This window comes from Dromiciops gliroides, chromosome 2, assembly GCF_019393635.1.
Source record: "Dromiciops gliroides isolate mDroGli1 chromosome 2, mDroGli1.pri, whole genome shotgun sequence".
Lineage (NCBI taxonomy): Eukaryota > Metazoa > Chordata > Mammalia > Microbiotheria > Microbiotheriidae > Dromiciops > Dromiciops gliroides.
The window spans coordinates 198838262-198854856 of record NC_057862.1 but is presented as its reverse complement, the minus strand read 5'-3'; the positions used below and the strand labels follow the sequence as shown (position 1 = coordinate 198854856).

General features: G+C 39.3%; 1 protein-coding gene across 1 annotated transcript in view; it reads left to right on the top strand.

Moving 5' to 3' along the window:
• The first annotated feature begins 221 nt into the window (after nucleotides 1–221).
• NPAS3 (neuronal PAS domain protein 3) overlaps nucleotides 222–16595 on the top strand; it is a 1138615-nt gene continuing 1122241 nt past the window's right edge. The window contains 1 exon segment of the mRNA XM_043988462.1: nucleotides 222–565. Coding sequence (XP_043844397.1) covers nucleotides 408–565 — 158 coding nt within the window. The 5' untranslated portion in view covers nucleotides 222–407.

Sequence of the window (16595 nt, the reverse complement as noted above, 5' to 3'; positions counted from 1 at the left end):
CGTTAGAGCAATTGCAGCTTCTGGTAGCAATACCACTAGAAAGAGGGGGAAAGGACCAACCTTCTCCCTTTTCCCTCCTCCCCCCATCCTGCAAAAAAAAAAAAACAAACAAAAAAAAAAAAACCACCCTGACACGCTTCCCTGTTCGCAAGTCTCCAGGATCCCCTCCCGCCCCCCCCCCCATTCCTAACCTCCTTCTCCCAGCACCCTCCACCCTACTAGCTCAGATCAAAGCGTCTCTCTCCCTCTAGTCGCTCACAGTGGCCGCCGCTCACTAATGGGATTGCAGGCTGGTGCCTGGCTCCGCTGCTGCTGCCGCTGCTGCTGCTGCCGCCGCCGCCGCCGGAGGGAGAGTCGCTGTCAGCTTTCGCCTAGACTCGCCGCGCCCGGGTGCTGAAGCCGCGGGGATGATCAGAATCTTCCCGGATTTCAGTGTGCAGGTGACGGCCGCAGCAGCCGGCGGGGCAGCTGCTGGGGTGCCGGCCGGGGCAGGCATGGGAAGAGCTACCACCGCAGCCAACGGCAACCCGCAAAACGTCCAGGGCATCACTTCCTACCAACAGCGGTGAGTAGTCAGGACAAGGAGAACTGGGATTTTATTTTTTCAAGGGTGGGGAGTGGGAGGGTGGGCGACGACTCTAATATTCACTTGCTTCTGTTTTGTTTGCTTTAACATAAATGCATATCTGCATACATCAACGAGCTCCTCGCTATATATAATATAAGAAAATGGGTAGGTGGGGGGAATTCAGATTAAAAAGCACTCCAATGCATCATAGAAGTCAAATGGTCCACATAATACTCTTTTACCACCAGACCTCGTAGTCCTCTTTTCCCCCCTGCAAAGTAGTCGACTCTCTGTTAAGTACTAGATCTGGTTCCAGGTGCTTGGCAAAGTTTGGGATCCCATTCCCTTCCAGCGGAATTTCTCAATGTCAATGTCCGGGACAGATCCCGCTCTAAGTGGCAGCCAGGGGTATAATTGATCACGGTAGACTGATTGATAATTTGTTTTCAAACAGAATAGGAACGATTTTCACGTGTAGCTGCAGACTTGCAATTCTACATAATAGTGTTATCATGTCACCTGTTACTACGGGGAAATACAGCATGAAATCCGAGTCTACTCTGCACTGTGAAGTATTCATCTTAAACGCATTATAATGCAAATGTGTAAGATGCAGAGACAGGGAGTTAGGAAGCAAATCTTCCCAAGTTAGAATAAGTAGTAAGTGAAAATGCAGTTCAAAGCCATTCTTGGTTTGATTTTGCCTTAAACCGTTATAGATTCTTGCCACAAACATGTCTCAAAATCCTTTTAACATTCAGTTCATCTTAGAAAGAAAGAAAGAAAAAACCATCAAACTGGCCCTGAACACTAAAGTTTTGCTTAAAAAGAATTTAGGTGGTCCAAGGCTTTAACGAAAAAGTAATCCACAAAAGTGCAGCTGAGAAAACTAATAATCTAGAATGAAATTTAAACATTCCATGGGGGTGGGAGAGTGCTGTTTTGTGCCCTTGAGATGAAAGAAGGGGGAAGAAAGTTAAACTAAATATTTGTATTCCCACAATCGCAGATATTGAACAAAAAAAAAATCCAATGGCATGTAACTTTAAATGCATACATACCACATAAATCAAGGAACAGGTCCTCTTTTTTAAAAAAAAAACATTATAAACTTCATTGGTTTGGGAACTTGTTAGTTGAACCAACAGAATTTGAACCAAAAGGTAAAGATAATCTATTATTCTCCTTTATTTTATATTTACTACCCCATAGTAGTGAATGGACTACATTAGGCTTGGGGACAAGGGACAACTGAATATTTTCCAAGTTGATGTCTACTATATCAAGGATCCTGCAGGAGGCTTTTATATATACTTTGCTTATTGCAAAATAAGCTCAAAAAGACATTCTTGGAAATAACTCAAAAGGATGCTTGGGTACTTTTCCTAGCCAAGGGGACTTTGGATTCAATTTTTTTTTTCAGTCTTGTTTCACTCCAGCGAACACCCGAACATTTAATACAAAAGATCTGGGAACCTTTCAGATATAAAGGACCAGAAAAGAGTTGGGTTAGTGGTTTCCCTTTTCAAGGTCCCTGTATGATTTTTTTTAGTCACATATAAAACATTTAAATGACAATAGGAACTGACGGTCACTTTAACTAGGAAGTACAGGCAACAGTCACAATAGTTTGGTCTGTGAAGTGGGGAAGTCAAGGGTCAGAAATGTCAGATTGGCTTTTTAGACAAATGAAAAGAGTCTCTGGAGAGCTTAAGCTACCTAGTAATGTATCAACTGGGCAGCAAGTACATTTACAATGCTTTAGTTTGATTTCAATAGTTTAGTGTTGTCATTTGCTTTCAAAATCAGTAGAGAAATATAGTTATGAAAGAACAAAATTCTGGATTAAGTTATGAACCTAGCCAGTGCCCCTCCACCTGTTGATGTGTATTAAAGTTGTTGATTAGACCCCTGGAAAAGACTAGACATATTACATGCTTGAAATTGTGACTTAAGTCAAATGGTCCATCAAGCACCTGAATCCCATTTGCAATTTATAGATTAAGGTTTTATAACAAACACACACAAAAAAACCCCTAAATACCCCTTCTGCTCAGACTATACTTGTTTTAACTATCACCCTTTTGGGACGGACACTACATCATTACTGGGAAAACACCACCATATCTTTGAAATCTGTAGCTGCCTTGCTTACCTTTCTTTTTTTCTGGCCAGACAGGGATGACACCTGTTACTTTCCATAGTTTTATTTAATTCGAGGGAGAGATTAGAACTTCTGTGAAACAGATTAAATTATATAATGTGCTTTTGTGTGTAAAGGAGAAAATACCTTTACTGTCCTCTGTCACTTCATCTGGAATGCAAACAAGCAAAGGGTCAAGCTATAGAGTCCAGAGAAGTGCAAAAGTCTGTCCTGCTTTATGAATAGGGGTCTAACAGGATTAATTTTTATGCTAGTCTTTTGGTGTGTGGAGTGAGTTTATGTGTACCCAAATTCATGGTGACATTTTAGTTAACTAAAAGGTTTGAGTTTGGGGAAAACCTAATTGGGGAGAAGAGAGGAAGAAACTTTCTTATATTAGGGCTTGCAGAGCCCAGATAAAAATTCAAGTAAGCAGATGCCTCTCCCTGAATTGTCATTTTTGGTGAGAAAAGCCTCTTTTGTAGGGCTAATGTACTATTGGCTCCTACTGCCAAACTTCCTAATTGGCAACTTTTTTTTAACCTCCCTGCTGGCCCATTAGCTCTAGTGTTCTGCCAACCCCATAGTCTCTTCTTTCACTTTCAAAGTTACTCTCCATCCTATCCTACCTGTAGATTTTCCTTTTGAAGACAATCCAAACATCATGGGGTCTTGGAATTGAAATATCCCCAAATAAAACATTTGCCCTAGTGAAATCTCTTACTCCCCAGGCCCAAGAGTATAACTGAGTGACTGTCTTAAATTTAAAACACATTTTAAAAATTCTAGTAAACGGAGAATTTCAGATGTGTCCTTTTCCCTCTCTCAGTCCTCTCTCCCTAAAGGGGGAGTATTACTCAAACCTCATTTTGTATGTATGGTGCCATATGACAGCTGCACCCTCTGTGCAACAAGCTGTGTATATAGTGTCCCAATTCCTTCTTTCCCCTCAGTTCACAGGGAGTGTTTGTGTACTCTGAATTTTACAAACATAAGCTTGTCCTTCCAGGCTATGTACGTATGCATACGATACAGAGGAACACATGGGCTTTGGGACATGCCATTCATTGATCCTGATGGAGCACGTTCTTGCAAAGTGCATCTACACTGTATATACAAAAGTATCTGTACACACACTGGCCATAGGTGGTTTTCTCCAAGTCTGCATGCTTAGATACATACATACAGCCATGCATTTATTTTCTCTGCCTTCAAATGCACACTTGAAACATGTGTCTCCTATCTCCTTTCTTTCTCTGTTATTGCCTATGACTCTCTCTCTCTCTCTCTCTCTCTCTCTCTCTCTCTCTCTCTCTCTCTCTCTCTCTCTCTCTCTCTCTCTCCCTCTTTTCCCCCCTCCCCTGGATCTGACACTCCAGAGAAGGGAAGTGTGTGAAACTGCAACTGAGTGGCGTTGTTGCGCCGGCAGCGGAGCTTCCCCGTCCCCTAACACATGAGAGAGAAAGAGAGCAGAGAGTCAGCAGTGCTGGGGGGAAAGCAGCTGGAAAATGCCCAGAAATACTTTCACAGCGGTCAAGCCAGAAAACCCCTTACTGTCCTCTCCACCCCCTCCCCCAGCTTTCTCCACGCCTCCCCCTCACTATCACCACCCCCCCCCCTCGCCTCCGGCCTAGGCCCCAGCTGCACCCCGCCGGTGGCGTGTGTGTCACACCTGCTGCCAAACCAAGGGTGTGTGTGTGCGTGTGTGCGTGTGTGCGTGTGTGTGTTTGTGTGTGTGAGAGAGGGGGCGATGTCCAGGGCCAGGCTGCCCGCGGGTGCTGCGGGTGATGCGCGCCTGCCTCCCCCTGCTGCTGCTGCCTCCGCCGCTGCCGCCTCCTCCTCCTCCTCCTCCTCCTCCTCCTCCTCCTCCTCCTCCTCCTCCGCCTCCTCCTTTTCCACCACCAACACCAACACCACCACCGCCGCCGCCGCCGCTGCCGCCGCCGCCGCCGGTCGCCTGTCTCTGCGCTGGGCATGTCTCGGGAGCCGGAGCTACCCGGGTTCTCTGCGCTCTGCAGCGCATGGACGGCGGCGGCGCTAAGCGAGGAGGCAGCAACCTGTGCCGGGGGGCACTTGCACCGCGAGGGGACCTCCGGCCGCCCGCAATGCTCTGGCCTCACTACTTTTCCGTAGCCTTCCTGTCTTACCACCATCGCTGCCGCCGCCTCTGCTGCTACTAAGACACACACACACACACACACACACACACACACACGCACACGCACACACACACGCACGCACACACACACACACACTTACACACATACACCCACCCTCACACACACCCCCCAAATCAGGAGGGGGGAAAGAGAGAGGAAAAAAAAAAGTAAGAGAGGAAAAAAAAAATCAGGAAGATGGCGCCCACCAAGCCAAGCTTTCAGCAGGATCCTTCCAGACGAGAACGGTAACACTTTTCTGTTTATTGAACCTGCTGCTGTTGCTGCTGCTGGTGGTACTGCTGCTGCTGCTGCGGCTGCCCCAGTTGCTGCTGCTGCTGCCGCTGGTGCTGTTGGTGCTGCTGCTGGTGCTGCTGGGGCGGGCTCCGTCCGCTTTGCAGCTTCCCTTACTTGGGCCGGGAGCTCCTGGGGACGATGTCTTCAAGCTTGCGGATAACCCGCTAGCTCATGGGGCCAGTTAGCTAGAGCTCCCCCACAGCTGCCCCCCACCCCACCCCCATCTTGTCTACCGGGGCTGCGGCAACGTGTGGTGCAGCAGCAAGCGGCAACAGCGGTGGTGTCAGCGGTAGCGGCAGCGGCGGCAGCGGCGGCAGCAGCAGTGGCGGTAGCAGCAGCAGCAGCGGGCGGCGGCAGCGGCAACAGCAGCAGCAGCAACAGCAGCAAGTAGCTTAGCAGTCGCACCTCCCTGGCTCAGCGAATAGAGTGTCATGCTGAGGGAAGAAAAAAAAAAGAAAAAGAAAAGGGAAGGGCGGGGGGGGGGGGGCGAGTCTATTCGTGAGCAGCGGTAGGGGATGGGGGAGAACTTGGGGGATCCCCGGGGCCGCCGCCTCGGGTCCCTTGGCAGCTGCTCTCTAGGAAGGGAGTGGGGCTGGTGAGGGAGGAGGGAAAGCAGAGAGGAGGAGTAGGAACGGGGGGCGGGGGAATGAGAAAGCTTGCACCAGGCCCGTAATGTCTTGCTAAGGGGCCGTCTCTGTTGTGCCGTTCAAGTGCAGCTAGGCCAAGCTGAAGGAGATTGAGAGCTGCTCTGCTTAGCACGACAAAACTGCATCCTTAAAACAACAATAACAACAACAACAACAACAACAACAACAACAACAAAATCAAGTTGTAGGTTTTCCGGTCCTGCTCGCCACTCCCACTCTCTGCTCTCCTCTTCCCCGTTTCAATCCCCTTCCCCCTCCCCCCCAAAAACAAATAAAGCAAAAACAAAACACCAAACCACAATACACCTCTGGCAACAGTTGGAGCATAAATCTCCTCCAGCCCTTCTCCCCCTCCCCGACCCCTCTTTAGTTGCTGTTTGGGGAGTCTGTGTTTCAAAAAGTTTCTGCTGAGAATTCTATATTCAGGCACGGGGCTCAGCTTGTCTCTGTGAAGCTAGTTAAACTAGAGAACCAAAAGGGAAAGAAGTTTGTATTCGAAATATATAGGAAAGAATCCAAGTAAATATTATTGTTAGACTTAAGAATGACTAAACTGTCTCTCCAGTGGTTTTCCCTTCTGCATTCCGTCCAGACTACTTTGTTTGGAATCCCATTTACTATTAATTGGCCCCATTAATGACATTAATTGCATATAGCAGATTGGGTTGAGCAAAGTAAGTCTCCCACCCTGTCTTGGAGGAAATGCTCAGTGGGAAGCTATGTTGAAGTTCATCTGATGCTACCCTTTTATTTCAAGGGAAAACAGAGATGCAGCCAGACATAGACCCCCAGACAGACCAAAAGAGGAGTGATTGCTTTCCTTAGCATTAATTACAAGTGAACTCAGAGAGGGAAGTGCCAGGAAATCCTGTGTTTAATTGTAAAATTTAATTATCGGGGACAGTTTTTATTTTTTGGTCACATGGTATCTAACAAGTGAGTTTTCAACAAAAGTTAACAGGGAGACTTCTAAATGCTTTAAAGAGCTTTTATCGTATTATTTTATTTCTAAACTTGTCCCTTTCACTTCATGGCAAGGATAGGAGTATCTTTTTTTTAAAAAGCCTTAAGAGTGATGCACGTGTATAACTTCAGAAGTAGATGGGTAGTCAGTTGACTGCTTCTGTACCTTTGATGACTACAGTTGAAAACATTCTTGGTTGTGTGTGTGTATGTATATGTATCTGTATGTACACATACATATATTTCCTATTTCAATGTTTGCATGGTCTGTTTAATTGTATAACTTAAATAGCAGTGATCATCATGTAACTACATGTGTTTTGGTTTGAAATTTTTAATTCATAAGAAACACTAAAGTTTTTATCATTTAGAAACCATATAATCAACTTGAGTTGTTTTTAGATGTGTTCATCTTATTATTTGAATAGCATTATTTTATCAGTGTAATGAATTTTTTGAGAGAAACAAAAAAACAAAACAGTTTACAGACTAAAGACTTCCTTCCTTCCTTCCTTCCTTCCTTCCTTCCTTCCTTCCTTCCTTCCTTCCTTCCTTCCTTCCTTCCTTCCTTCCTTCCTTCCTTCCTTCCTTCCTTCTTTCCTTCCTTCCTTCCTTTCCTTTCCTTTTTCTTTTTAAACCTAGTGTTGTGTTTAGTAGTGAGTATATTTTCTGGGACAGCTCCAGTAATCTCTCCAGCAGAAGCATATTTGTGTGCCATTTTGGGAATTTCTCTGAGATAGGAATCTTGAAGATAGAATTAATTTCTAGGGGAAACTTCATAGCCTGTGCATGAGTGCTTTCTTTATCACCTGTCTCCATTTGGCATTCGAAGAAGGTAAATCAAAGTGCGCGATTTGTTATTCTGCTCCACTTGAGAGCTGAACTAAATAACACTTGGTCTGAAATTCTGATTGAAGTTGTAGGAGGATATACTGTATTTAATTTAATGCCCTTTAATAGCATCTTCTTGTTCAGCTCTGATGCTGTCATTTTAAAGGTTGGATCAGAGTAGGCTTACCCTGTGGGGAGTGGGAGGAGTAATAAAGGGGAAAAGGAAGGGGTGATGTTAAGGAAAGGAAGGAAGGAGTTGTAAACTAAATTCTTAAAACTCTAATAACTACAAACTTGGCCTGCTATATCCAAACAGTTGTGTGCCCTAAGGGCTCTCTTTGTGATCAGGGTTTAAAAGGTTCCTCAGACTTTAAGCATAAACATTGTATGTGTCAGTTGATTTGATTTTTGTATCAAGAAATGGAATGTCAGATGGTTTGTAAAGGATCAACTTGCTCTTTGTAGTTATTTGCTCCCGTGAAGTACCCTCCTCTCAACTTTTATGCCCATCTTCGTCTTGAAACTTTAATAATATTTTCAGGACAACTGTTGCATACAAGTGTTTTAAAAAGACTTTCTTATATGTGCTTATTTTAGGTTGTGTCCTGCTCTGTAGATGAAAAATGGCCCCAAATTATTTATTTCATAAAAGTTGCTGCTTTAGTGGACATTTATTACTGCTCAAATAAACTAATAATCAGAAACCTATGGAGGAAAAATGGCTTTAAAATAAGTTTTTTTAAATTTATGACTGGAATATATTAATGTACTACAAAAGATTTTTTCTTATATATTGATAATAAACCAAAATTTGGATTAAAATGTTTTCCTTTGCCATTGTTCTTGGTTAAGTCCAAGTGGAGCTTAAATTTTTCTTTCTTGAGAATTCGTATCACTTATGCATAGATGCTGAAAGAACAATTTAAGAAGTTGTAAGTTTAAACGCGGATGGATTTCTTTTAAAGTTCAGTAGGCTGCAAATTATAAAGCCCTAGCCCAGACACTTTTTCATCATATGGATGTATAACCAAGAAAATTATACAGACAGAAGTGTCATACAGGTGATATGTCTGTGCTAGTTTGCAAAGCATATCACAGTATCACGGCACTATTGGTTTAAAGTAAAGAAAAAAAAACCCTTCTTTTGGGAGGGGGGAGATTTCTACAGTATAAGCTTAAGCACAGCAGTGATAAATGATGATATGCATTGTCTAACACTTGCTTTTATATAAATAGCTCCACAAGATTGCTTAAATGATAATCGAAAATATGAAATAGGGTGGCCTTCATATCACAAGGCCAAGGGTCTACAAATGGAAAAAACTGAAATAATGAAATATTTCCAAGGCAACAGACTGTCAACAAGAACTGTAATGCATGAGCATATCATAGAGCTACCAGAGAGGATATTAGATCTTATGGCTTTAGAGCTAGGAGTTATAATGACCTTTATTAAATAGCACCCTCCCACATTATAACATTCTTTCTGATTTCTGATTTATGGATTTCTAGTCATAGAGCTATACAAAAATTGAAATATGTCAGCCTCTGGTTTTGATTTGTGATTAAAATAACCCTAGAATCAACATTAGTTGGGACTTATATTTTGATTAGGGTTTGTTAAAGACAAAATGTATATTGGGACTTTTTCAGTGCCTAATGGGATCCAAAATAAATTTTTTGTCCTCAATGGCTTTTTATCACATTATTTAAACATACAACTTTTTGTTTCTTACTAAGTTATGTGAAGTTAATGTCTCTTTCAAGAACAAATACCGAGAGAAATATGTTGCACAGTAAATATGTCCGAAGAAATGGAACAATTTGGTATTTTAGGGGTATTAATTTTGAGTTTCTCCTCCAATGTGCTACATTAATTTTAACACAGTGTCACAATGGTAGCACCCAGTAGTGGAGCTATTTTTAAGAGAATGTCAGAATTTCCATTAACCCCTTGACTCTTTCTCTCTGCCTCAGTTTTTAGTCTGTGATCCACTGGAGATTTCAAATCACATTGGCTTGAAACTGGACATTTGGAATGCCAGTCTTATGGAAATTTTGTTTCCCCTGTCAGGCACATTATATTCTTTTTAAAAAACCAAACAAACTCAATATTTTTAAAGTTTTCAAATGATCCAGTTTTTTTTTAATTAAAAGGTTTTTTTTTTTCAATTCTATAGATGTTTACCTTTTGAGATAGAGGAAGAGGAAATTGTCCAAATCTTTTTCAAAATTACTCAGTAAATTGTTATAGGACAGGTCTTCCCAGAAAATGCTTTATAATAGCATTAAATAGTCAACTTTTAATTTTCCTAAAGCTCTTGTGAGCCTCCCCACTCTGAAGAGTTCCCCTGAATTCACCTGTGAGAATAGTGCAACTAGACACCCTCTGTTGGCACCGCCTCAAAATCTAGTTGAAACATGGAACATATAGTGAGCTCACTGGCTGTGAGCATATGCAACAGCAACTAAACACTTTGATTGATTATATTGATGTCGTATTGACTAAACTGACAGGCCATTTGTTTAGGTGTTGTGTAGACATATTTTTAATTGCTTCAGGTTGAATCTGGCTGAAACTTACTGGAAAAATTTATTGTGTTGGAAAAAGATAAAATAGTTTTGTTATAATCCCACTTTTGAAATTTAATTGTTCAAAAACTAATGCAACAGAATTTCAGAATGATTGTTTTGGATAAGTTATACATGTCTGATAAAAATGTTTAGAATTTAGGAGGAAACATGCTAGTTAGTGTTTGCTTTTAATTTAATGCCAATTTTGTATTTTCATAATAATGGTGAATCTTTTTCTTCATTGGACAGGATAATAAACCAACTGTAACTGAACATTATTTTTTACTGCACCAAGCCCCATTAGTGTGAATAGGATGTTTGGACTATTAAGTTTGATAGAACTATACATAGTTATAATAATTTGTAGTAATATTAGCAAGACTACAGTGCATAAACAGGATATGGCTTGGTAAGAGTAAAGTGATTGCTTGTACATCCAAAATACCTACAGTGATGACATAGAACAAACACTTCTTAGAGAGTTTTGTGTGTCTAGATTTGCATCGTGGGAAAAGTTCTATCTAATTAAATGGGATAATTTTGGCCTTGATTTTAAAACTCTGAAGAGCAAAAAAGGTATGCGTTATTTCACACTGTGCCCATAACCTAGGTAACTAGCATTCTTTCATTCATTCATTCATTCACCAGTATTTACTAGGCATTAGTATTATGATAGGCTGTAGTGTATATATACTCAGTGTTTCTTTCATCCCATGAAAATATCTACTTTGAATGCAAATTTTTATTAGTATTGAAAATATAAACAATTACAGGGAGCCAGTGGACATCCCTCTTTCTACTTGACTGTATAATAAAATAATTAGTGTGTAAGATTGACAGTCTGGATTATTACATTCTGAGATTTTTTAAAATCACGATATTCAATGTGATCTAGGAGTGGGTCAGTTAACTTCTAATACACTTAAGTTACTATTTGTTAACAAAACTGGTTTGAGATGCTTTGGTGGAATTAAGGAGAAAAGATTCTATATAACTGTAGGCAATAAGTAGTATATGCAGGTATAGAAAGTTACCCCAGAGTTTGACATTAGCTCTCTCAAGCCAGGTATTTTTGACCCAAAGGTGCATAGCCCTCTAAGACAAAGGTTCCTAATATTGTAAGTAACTGTCTAGCTCTGTCATACATAGGTCCTGGGAGGGCATTCAGGATATCAGATAATGTCTTCTGATGCATGAAAGTAATCGTTTACAAAATAATGGTGTGAATCAATGTTGAGTCAGAGATAGGAGGCTAGGTTTGTTTTTTGTTTTCCTTTGTTTTGGTGGCACTGCTACATTATTTACTATTAATTTTCTTGCTTCGGTAGTTTTGAGTCAGATGCCTGGAGGCACATGTCCTGACTAGCATCTATGTAAGTTATTTCTATATAGTTGCATTTACACATTGAGTGGAAGAACCAACATATTCGATTTAGTAGATCCATTAGTCATGCCCATTTCCATGACTGTGGTCAAACTGACCAGTACTTCTGAGTATACTACTGGTACCATAAGTAGGGGCTCATCAGTTTGTCTGAAAATTATGGTTAGAGTAGTTTGCTACTGGCAAATAGCAAAAGCATCAAAGAGAAATATATAGAAAACATTAACATGGGGAAAACAACTATGCATTTCTGGACATAATTTTAAATATAATATTTTGGAGTTTCAGTTATAGGAGTTGTCACTATTAGTAAACTATACAAAAACCATAAAATAAACCAATTAAAAATGGTAAACAATGACCTCCTTTATTTCTTTCCACTTCACCCCCAACCCCTTTTAGAGACCATGGACACCAAAAACTTGGTCTCCACCTGAATTTTTGGTCATATATCAACTTGGTCAAGTATTGTGGGTTTTTGGACCAGCTAGGCTTGGTCAGACATGGATCAAGCTTTCAAAGTTGTGATTTGGCAGAACTATATTTTAGGAAACTTTGTAATACCTCACTATATCTCTTATCATTGAAAAATGGAGATTAAACTTGTCACTGTTGAAGCCAAGTTTCATTTACATTTGTATTTTTCAGATGCAATATTATCAATCAAATTTTTATTTCCTTGACAAAGTAAAATTTTTAAAGTTTTTTAAGGGCATAAGGGATAGATAAATGTCTACCTTAGCAGCTGAAAGTTCCAAGGTTTTGTTGGTATGCCTTCATTAAATGATCACATTGAAACCAAGAAAACCAAACTTTCATGTATAGAATCTTAGGAGACCCTGGGCTTCTTATGTTCATAAAGCTTTACTGGGGTTCTTCATCAGTTGTATCATGAAGGACCCCAGGAATATGTTAAGGGAAGGCAGGGAACAACCATACAAGAATGAGTATGAGGCATGAGTAAAAGAGGGATGGGAACATTTAAAAGTCCTTAGATCATTTTAAAATAAACTGTACCTGATTACAGTAGTTAATTATCATCAATCTTTTCATGCAGGATGAAAGTGATCTGACTTTGGTACCTACATTAAATACTATTAAAACTCAGCAAATATCACTTCTTTGAAAAAGTAGTAAACCACAACATTGCTGGATCTCTATCCATAAGTCTAGGCTATTGAATAATACCTCATCTTTGGTGGGGAGGGGTAGGGGGTTATGGGCACTTCACTGAATGAAGGGCATGCCATATACTCAAGCTTTTACTGAAAAGAAAATTTTCACATACACTTAATATATCAGCAATGGCATATTAAGGGATTTCTTTCTAAAATAGTAAAATAGTATTCAATGTACCAAAGAAGTCTCTGTGAATCTCATTTTCTGAAGTAATATTTAATATTTTTCTATTCTATCTAGATACCATGATTTTGTTCATTAGAATTGCACAAATTTATTTGATGAGGTCAGATGGCAAGAATGAATTTTGCAGAACATAGCTACTTGGTCTTCAAGACATGAAGGACTCAAGAAATAATACGACCCATAATTAATATGTATTGCACTGTTTAAGGGAGAAACATTTTGTACATAAAACTGCTTTCCTGTGACTGTCTCAAGATAGGACACACATCTTGTTTCCATGTGACTTCTGCATGTGGTTTCTGTATTTTAGATACTTGCCTGTATACCATACATTCAGTATTGTTGATGTTTACTTAAAATGGGAAGGGATGATACAACAATAACTTCAGCATGCTGTAAATGTCTTATTTTAGATAAAGTTAAATTTAAATATGTGCAGTGGAATGGTGACTTTTTTGTTTTACTAATGCTGTTAGGAAAAAGTAGGCTCATCATTTTTTTTTTTGCACATTTTTATTGTTCTGTGTAAATGTAATTTGTTAATCCTGTGAAATTTGTCATAGATAAATTTGCTTGGATTATCTTGTCACCACCGTATCTGCATTCTTTTGTTCATTGCTTATTCATAATTTAACAGTCTGGCAGCGAGCCTTTTTGGGATGCTCACAAAAGATATATGACCTCTACCAGCTGCTACTATAACCTGCAGAATGCACAGCAAGACATTAGAAACGTGAGGATTCCTCTACTGATGAAAGTGCTCTTCATTTAAACAGTCTGTTCCTAAGAATCTCAGGAATCTCTGCGAGTAGCACTTTTGATTTTTTTCCCCTTGCCTTGCAAAATTAGTTCTAACAGTTCATTTGGTGTGAATTTTTCAGATGGACCAAAGGAACTTAAATTCCTTTTTAATATGACATTTCCCCCTGGTAAATGCATACTTTAAAACACATTACTATTTGGGGTTGAAAGTTGGCCAGGGGTGATTTTATGGCAAGGATAAGAAAGAAAAGTGAGGCTGTCAGGTAAAGAATATCAAGTCCTGATTTACAGGAAATCTCACTGATTTAACCCTGCTCTAGCCCAAGTCCTTTACAGTTTGTACTGTGTAAATACTTAGCATTATATAATACAGGGAAGACATTAAATAGAATGTTACTTGAAGTGTAACAACATTTTAGATTTTCATTATTCTCCTGACTTGGTTTTAGCATATAAATTTATTCCCATTTTACTTTACTTTTTCCCCTTTCTTCAGATCTGCAGATCAGTCTTTGAGTAATGGCTAGTTTTTTACCTCCCTTTCATGCAGGCATATGATTATAGTTCAAAATAATTCATTGCTAATCCATGCAGTATTGGTTCATCTCCATCACTGTTTTGTGATTAGAGCCTGAGGCGGCTGCATAGTTTCCTGCCCTGATTTTCTTTTACTGCAACCCTTGTTTTAATATAGCTCAGTAGCCACAGCACTCTCCTACCCATCCTTTTTCATTCCTCATCTGTATCGATTGCAGGAGATTAATATTTATTTGAAGCTATTTTTCAAGGGTTTGTGAAAAATATATTCATTTCCTACAGTGAATCTTCAGATATAGTGAGAGAAGTGGGGCTCAGGTATGTAACCCATCTGATGAAGTTAACTGTTGCTTTTACATTCTTGGTCCCTTGCTGTGACCATTTTTTTTTCTTTCCACATAAAGGAGGAAGTTAAGATTCTTTTTGAAAAACATGCATATTTCTTTTCTTTTTTAAAAAAATCATTTTTAAACTAGTGCAGGCACAGTTCAGTGCCATTTGTTTTCAGTAGTTGTAGAGTGACAGAAACTCCGTATGGTTTCACATATCATCTAAATAGGTACAGTACCTAGTATAATCCTCATAACACATATTGATCGGCCTACATTGGATGCTTCCTGATCACGCCCCTTATCTGTTATTTTGCTTAACATCAAATATTGCCAATTTTACCAGAAGGTCATCTAAAAGATTTTTTAAAGACTTTGTTTCAGTTCTCAGTAGTCCTGTGTTCCTTTTAATAATTACTTTCATCTCATTGTAGCTGTGTGTTTGAAAGTGTAGGTCAATGAGGATGATTGCATTCAGAATTTCATGATCTGTGTAGTGGAACAAATTGAAAGCAAAGCCTGTATCAATCACTGTGAAGGGAGGGTTAATTGTTACTGCTTCTCAAGCCTCTGGACAGATAAACCAGTAATGAAATACTTATTGCTCTGATATGTGAATGCTAAAAGACGAAACAATGGAAACAGAAGCAGCCTTCAAAGATAACACACGCCAAAAAAGGGAAAGAAAAAGAATAAACTCCACTAAAGTAAGATACCACATATGATCTGCATTAACTCTTTTTAAAGTTATATTGTTTTCAGCTATAACTCTCTTTCAGCAGCATTTTAGGGGAGTGGTGGATGTCAGACTGCTCAGCCAAATAAGAATGTGAATGGAAAACTCTTCTTAGGTGAAAAATTTTGCGTGTGTGCTTTATGCTAATTCTGGACCTCAGTGAAAAGTAACATTTTATTTGGTTTTGGTTTCCTGTTTAGGATACCTTTAAAAAGCATAATTTTTTTTACTCTTGGCATTGTATTAAAACCTTTGTGTTTTGTTGTCGTTGGGAACTTTGGGGCCATTGCAGACAAAAGTAAAAAAAAAATGGAAATACTAAGAAAAGAATTAGTGTAGCAAACAAATTATGAGATTATAGTAAATACATTTAACCATTTCTTCAATAGAAACTTAACATTTACACATCTGTTAGTTACTTATATGTTGAAATATATGCAAAAATATTTAGCCAAATTGAAGTCTTAGGCCCATGACAATCATCTCAACACAGTGGGTAGTTCTGAAAATTAATGAGAATGATAATACTGTAAAGACTGTTCCAGAGTTTGCCCAAATTCATTATCTAAGACTCTTGTTAAGAACATCTCAAAGAATTTTAACCAGGAAAATATATTAATGGTTCAAAAGCATTTTCAAAACCCTGATTTATAAAAGTATAATGGAATTATATATGCAAGAGTTAGAGTTCTCAACACAAAATAGCATAGGACATTATGAAGGCATATTTCCCAAAACCTTGCATTGTGGGTTCATCCATAGTTTTCAACCTATTTTTTTTTTGCATGTGTGGGAGGAGAAATAGAATATAATTAATTATTTAAAAAGTAATAATGAGTGTTTATGAAAGGAGAGAGGTCTATACCTACAAAAAAGGTTGAATAAAAATAATCTTTTAGGTAGTAATCATTTAAAGTTTGATGTAAATATCTGCTGGACAATCATCGGAAAAGAGCTGTCCCACATCTTGAGATTTTTCTTCAGAATGTTAAGAATTTCCTGTGGCCTGTTTCCTGACAGGATTTGTGCAGCTGTGCATCATATGAAATAAAAGAACTGAGCACTGGCCCTATTATACACAGGTTCTGTACCTCAGGAAACATAGGTATTGATTTGGGGTATTTTAAAAGCATCTGTAATATTAATTAAATTCCATGTAGTTTTCAAAATTTCTGAATCAGAATATTCAAAATACCTTTTCAAAATGCCACTGAGTCTTAATTTTGAAATAAGTTGACAACAAATGTTGGTCATAGACCATTGTCATAGTTGGGTTAACACATGTACACAATTTGTCATGACA